The sequence below is a fragment of the Megalobrama amblycephala genome, linkage group LG13, assembly GCF_018812025.1.
Source record: "Megalobrama amblycephala isolate DHTTF-2021 linkage group LG13, ASM1881202v1, whole genome shotgun sequence".
In the NCBI taxonomy this organism is placed as follows: domain Eukaryota; kingdom Metazoa; phylum Chordata; class Actinopteri; order Cypriniformes; family Xenocyprididae; genus Megalobrama; species Megalobrama amblycephala.
The window spans coordinates 14,604,829-14,610,719 of NC_063056.1; the positions used below are offsets into that span (position 1 = coordinate 14,604,829).

A 5,891-nucleotide genomic window follows, 5' to 3' on the forward strand; every position below is an offset into this window, starting at 1 on the left:
CCGATGGCTCCGTGAGGCCTCCATAGGGAGCAATGACATTTCCTCTCTCAAGATCCATTAATGTACTAAAAACATATTTAAATCAGTTCATGTGAGTACAGTGGTTCAATATTAATATTACAAAGTGACGAGAATATTTTTGTGCACCAAAAAAACAAAATAATGACTTACATAGTGATGGCCGATTTCAAAACAATGCTTCAGGAAGCTTCGGAGTGTTATGATTCTTCTGTGTTGAATCATGATTCACTGCCAAACTGCTGAAATCACGTGACTTTGGCGCTCCGAACCGCTGATTCGACACGCTGATTCATTATTGCTCCGTAGCAGTGTTTTGAAATCAGCCATCACTATATAAGTCATTATTTTGTTTTGTTTTTTGCCGCACCAGAAATATTCTCGTCACTTTATAATATTAATACTGAACCACTGTACTCACATGAACTGATTTAAATATGTTTTTAATTCATTAATGGATCTTGAGAGAGGAAATGTCATTGCTCCCTTTGAAGGCCTCACTGAGCCATCAGATTTCAACTAAAATATCTTAATTTGTGTTCCAAAGATTAACGAAGGTCTTACGGGTGTGGAACGGTATGAGGGTAAGTAATAAATGACAGAATTTTCATTTTTGGGTGAACTAACCCTGTAAGGTTGAACCACTGTAGTCACGTTAAATATTTTAACAATGTTTTTACTACTTCTCTGGACCTTGAATGTGGTAATTTCGTTGCTTTCTATGAGGGATAAAAAAAAAACCCTCTCGGGTTTCATCAAAAATATCTTAATTTGTGTTCTGAAGATGAATGAGGGTCTTATGGGTTTGGAACGACATGAGGGTGAGTATTTGCCCTTTAATCAATATTAATTCGGTTGTTAAGTCTGACGTCACATGTCAGCGCTTCCGGGTCCAAACGCTCTATCTTATACCACAAGAAAATAACAAATGGTGCTAATATACACACACGATTTGGTGTAATACTACAGAAAATTATAACCTTTATCTCCATACCAAAATTCCAGATTGCCAGACAATGATTCATCTTTTATAAATCGTTAAAATATTAATATCTGTGACGCTGTGAACACGGAGACTGTTGTGTAGACTGTAAGTATTTAAAATGTTAAGCTTTTTAAAATGATTGATGTTTAATATGAATAAATAGCGCTCATAAATGGCCGTCGATGGCATTCTCAAGTGAAACGACTCGAGGCTTGGACCCGGAAACGGCGTTCCTTACGTCACGACTTAACAAGCGGATAATAACAATAATATTTGTGAGCTAATAATAATAGGTTAGTTGAACAAATCTTGTCAAGTTTGTTGTGTTGATATTAATTGAAAAAAATTAAGCCCTGTAGCAGTATGCAAATGATACAAATTTCTGTCAATAGCCTACTGGCGCTGTGCAGCTAACGATTCATTAATATTACTTGAAATTATATCAGTGATATGTATGTTATTAACACACTCTGACAAACTTATTTATTTTATAAAAGGTTTATAAAATCACTGTTTCTTTTCTTTGTCTCTTTGTTTCTCCCTTCTACCTCACCCATTAAAGCAGTCCACTCACAGCTCTCCCCTTCTAATTTGGATTCCCTGATAACCTGGGCACAGTAATTACCCTAATACACTCTGAAGTTACCACTGGCCTCCTTCTCTCAGAAGGTTACTCATCTTGGGACTCTTGCCATCCAGGACAAATGGACGTCTCTGGCTCTACTTCCCTTTCCTCTTCCACATCACCTTCATACACCTTTCCCATTCTTACTAACCTCTCCCTTCCCTCATCCTCTCCCTCTCTCTCCCCATCCCCAGGGGTAGCTTCCACTGCTCTCTTTTGCTTTTTCCTATCCCTCCTTTCTCTACTGGGCATTCTGGGCAACTTGTACACCCTAGGGCTTCTGATTCGCCGCCGCAGGATGTCAAGAAGGCGGCGTACCGCTCCTTCCTGTTGTTATAGCCCTTCCTGCCTTGGCACCTCCTCCCCTTCTTTCTCTCCCTCCTCCTCTCCCACCTCGTCCTCCTCCTCTTCCTCCCTTCACCTGCAGGTTCTGAGTCTGGCTTTGGCAGACCTGGTGTACCTCTCCACTGCTCCCTTCATTGTGTACGACAGCCTGGCATCTGACTGGGCCTTCGGCGAACTAGGCTGTCGACTCCTACTCAGTCTGGACTTGCTCACCATGCACGCAAGCATCTTCACCCTCACTGCTATGAGTCTGGATAGGTATCGAGCTGTGGCTGATCCACTGGTAGCCTCGTCCACACCTTCCTCTGGTCTCCTGAGAGTCGCTTTGGCCTGGGGTTTTGCCGTGGCTCTCAGTTTGCCCATGATGATCACTTTGCACCTTGAAGATGGAGAGAACCAGGAAGGCAAGTTGTGCGTTCCCGCCTGGGATGAGCAGAGTTCGAAAGCCTACCTCAGTGTACTCTTCTGCACCAGCATCCTAGGCCCAGGGCTGGCCATCGGAGCATTGTATGCAGCTTTGGGAAGACTCTACTGGGTATCTCAGACTCAACCAGCTTGGGTCGGAGGAGGCAATGCCTACCCGCCCCGTGCACCTCGCCCCAAAGTCCTGCTCCTCATCCTGGGGATTGTGCTGACATTCTGGGCTTGTTTCCTTCCATTCTGGATCTGGCAGCTTCTACCATTGTACCGGCCTGAGGTTCTGCGTGTGGTGCCGGTGGGCACGCAGGTGACCATTAATCGTATCCTCACAGGGTTGACTTATGGAAACTCGTGCGTGAATCCCTTCTTCTACACACTGCTGACAGGCAAGCGCAGGCGGACCAGCAGGAAGGTGATAAGTGCGGCCGCCCCACTCTGCCAGAAGGGCAGCTCTGAACAACAATAACAGCTGCCTACTATTAGTGCAACCCATGACCAATAAGACTGTGCATATATTTTTATTACACAGATTACTAATTTCGGTGCTAAAGGGCTTATAGCTTTATACGCTGTGCAAATATCTCTAATCCAAGCCACTGATGGTGTGTGCTCCCTGGACCCCTGTACATATATAATTATAATTAATATGATCAGCATTATGGTCCCTGCAAACCAAAATGAAATACTAAGTGATGAAAGTGTTTCTGAAATCTTTAGGATTTGTCACCTTTGACTAAGCAATCAATTCTGGTCAAACCGCTGTTAAATACTAGTGGACAAAAATGTGTGAAACATCTGTTTATAGGGCAACTTGAAAGGGACAAAACAAGCTTTGTCAGGATTCATGAATCGCCCCAGGATACACTAAAAGCAGGTGTGAAACATTTAACTACCAAATTGGTTTAAGTGCAAAGGAGAAATTGCATGGATTTGGCTCAAAGCTAAAGGACTTGTCAGAGTTTGCTCTTTTGAGGAGGATAAATCACTTCTGTCGTGAAGCCAGGACACACATTCTCTCATTCTCCAATAGGACATTATGTTCTCTATGAGGTACTTCATTATACTCAACTAAAACATTTTTTTTTTTTAGCCAACAGATTTATTACAATCCTGACTTTGTGTATTTATTGGCACCTTATTTGAATCATTTGGCTTTTTTATTATACCTGATTATGTTTTTAAATTGAATTATGCATTTTTAAACAAAAATCTGAACCACTTTTAAAAATAAATTGTTTCCAGTAGCATATCTACACAAATTTGTTCAATCTTTGCCCCTATTTATGCATGTTAATAGACAATGTCAGCCAGGGAAATATTTATCTCTAAAATTTTGAGATCAAATGTTCTAAAAATCATACTGTGTTTGAAAAATTGCACCAAACCTGGACCCTTCAAAAAATATTTTTGAAAAGATGTTTTTTTTTTTTAATTGTTCCATCTTACCTGTATTATATTTGTTTTGATTTACTGTTTAAAATGCATTGCTTTGCACAAGAAAGCTTGGCTGAAAGAATTATAAGTGAAATCATACAATTGTCAATAAAGAAATATTCTATAAGAACAACAACAGAATGGTTCATGAGTCTTCTGGGAAGCTTTAGAAGACTTCCTGACACTGCCTAAATGATACTGCAGAAACGTGACACTGTAAAGGAGTACTGTCCTTATTACAATAGCAGATGAGTGAATTTTTCAGTGAAGAAAATGAAGAGAGGGAATGAAAGGGCACAGAGATGGAGAAATTAATAAGAAATGAAGAGAAAAACACAGAAAAGAACAAGAAAGAAGGAGAGATTGAGACTGTACAAATAAAAAAATGAAATATGGTTTTCATTCAGGAAGCATTTATTTATGTGTCTGCATTGGCCTGGACTATGCTTTTGCTAGCATTCACTTTTTTGTGGGTCTTGCATGGGGTGTGTGTGTATTGCACTGCAGTGCTTGGATGTGACCGTATTTTCATTGGATAATAACAGCCTTATTGAGTCTGTATCAGCTTTTTGCACTTTCTGAAACTGACCCACAAATGTTAGTGTGTGTGTTTCGACCTTCATTTTTGATTAGTAAATTTTGTAATGCAGTTTCTGACTTATTGACATCATCATAAACAAGTACAGATTACCCAAAATGGAGCCTTGTATTTGCAAAGTGTACAAATCAAGCGCATTGTTGAATGGCAGCACTGCATTGGTTTGTGGTTGCCTGCTGCTCTGTGACGCACGTGAACAAATATTGTTTGACAGAGAACAGTAAAGATTGTAGATGTCTATGTGTGTGTCACATGGGTGTATTTAGCCCCTTGGGCATGCATTAGGGTCCTGGCTGATGTTTTTTGAGATTAAACAATACAAAGAATATAAAATCAACAATACACAAATAACAACTAAATAATGTGACAAATCCTGAGTTAGATAAGCTGGGGGTTGTGATTTCATTGCGCTATATCATAAAACACTGATGTTCTTCTCATTTGCTTTAAATACAAGATCCATCCAGTCTCTATAATGTAGTTTGGAAAAACGCCATCGAACATGGGACTCCATGAGGACCTGATGTCTGCACCTCCCTCTCTCTTTTCATTTTCCTTGGGCATGTGTTTCCATTTACCTGAGAAACATTACAGCATGTTGAAGGAGTAATACTGTATGTGTATGTCCCTAACTCACGGTGCGAGACTGGTGAAAGTCATAAATGATGTCCTGTTGCATGAGAATACATAGCTTCAGTTTGTCCCACTGATCCACACTGCACAATCCTGTGAAAAAAATTTTTGTAGTGCATTTAATGTCCGTTATTTTATATTAAATGATAGTTCACCATTTACTCACCTCTGTGTCGTTGCAACCATGTATTAAAGGAATAGTTCACCCAACAATTACAATTCTGTCATCATGCACTTACCCTCAAGATGTTCCGAACTTGTATGAATTTCTTTCTTCTGCTGAACACAAAAGAAGATATTTTGAAGAATATGGGTAACCAAACAGTTGATGGGCCTCATTGACTTCCATAGTATTTTTTCCATGGAAGTCAGTGAGGCCCATCAACTGTTCAGTTACCCATATTCTTCAAAATATCTTCTTTTGTGTTCAGCAGAAGAAAGAAATTCATACAGGTTTGGAACAATGTGAAGGTAAGTAAATGATGACAGAATGTAATTTTTGAGTGAACTATCCCGTTAATTACTTTATATTTTGAGGAAGTATGTCTGAGCCTCTGTGTTCAAAATAAGTAAAATGGGTGGATTTATACTGTCAAATTTCAAAAAAGTGTGATAAAAGTAGCCCATACTAATGCACTATAATTAAAATCAACTGAAGCCATAAGGTGCGTCCCAATTTGCGTACTTGTGCACTATTCTATGACATTTTTAAGTACAAATAGTGAAGTAGTGCGTTCACACTGAAAATTCCAAAAAGAAAAAGTGCACTTTAAATACCCGGATGGTGCACTAAATTAACGGAAAAAAGTGTGGAATGTTGGACACTTCGTGCA

General features: G+C 39.6%; 1 protein-coding gene across 1 annotated transcript; it reads left to right on the plus strand.

The window, feature by feature from the left end:
- The first annotated feature begins 1,247 nt into the window (after positions 1 to 1,247).
- Positions 1,248 to 5,268, plus strand: uts2r3 (urotensin-2 receptor 3). Its single transcript, XM_048154173.1, has one exon. It carries the CDS (start codon positions 1,708 to 1,710, stop codon positions 2,857 to 2,859), a length of 1,152 nt encoding a protein of 383 aa, XP_048010130.1. The 5' UTR covers positions 1,248 to 1,707; the 3' UTR covers positions 2,860 to 5,268.
- The last annotated feature ends 623 nt before the right edge of the window (positions 5,269 to 5,891 follow it).

What these genes read in the sequence shown, in the direction of transcription:
- uts2r3 (XM_048154173.1), top strand. Translation starts at nt 1,708, where the DNA reads ATGGACGTCTCTGGCTCTACTTCCCTTTCCTCTTCCACATCACCTTCA.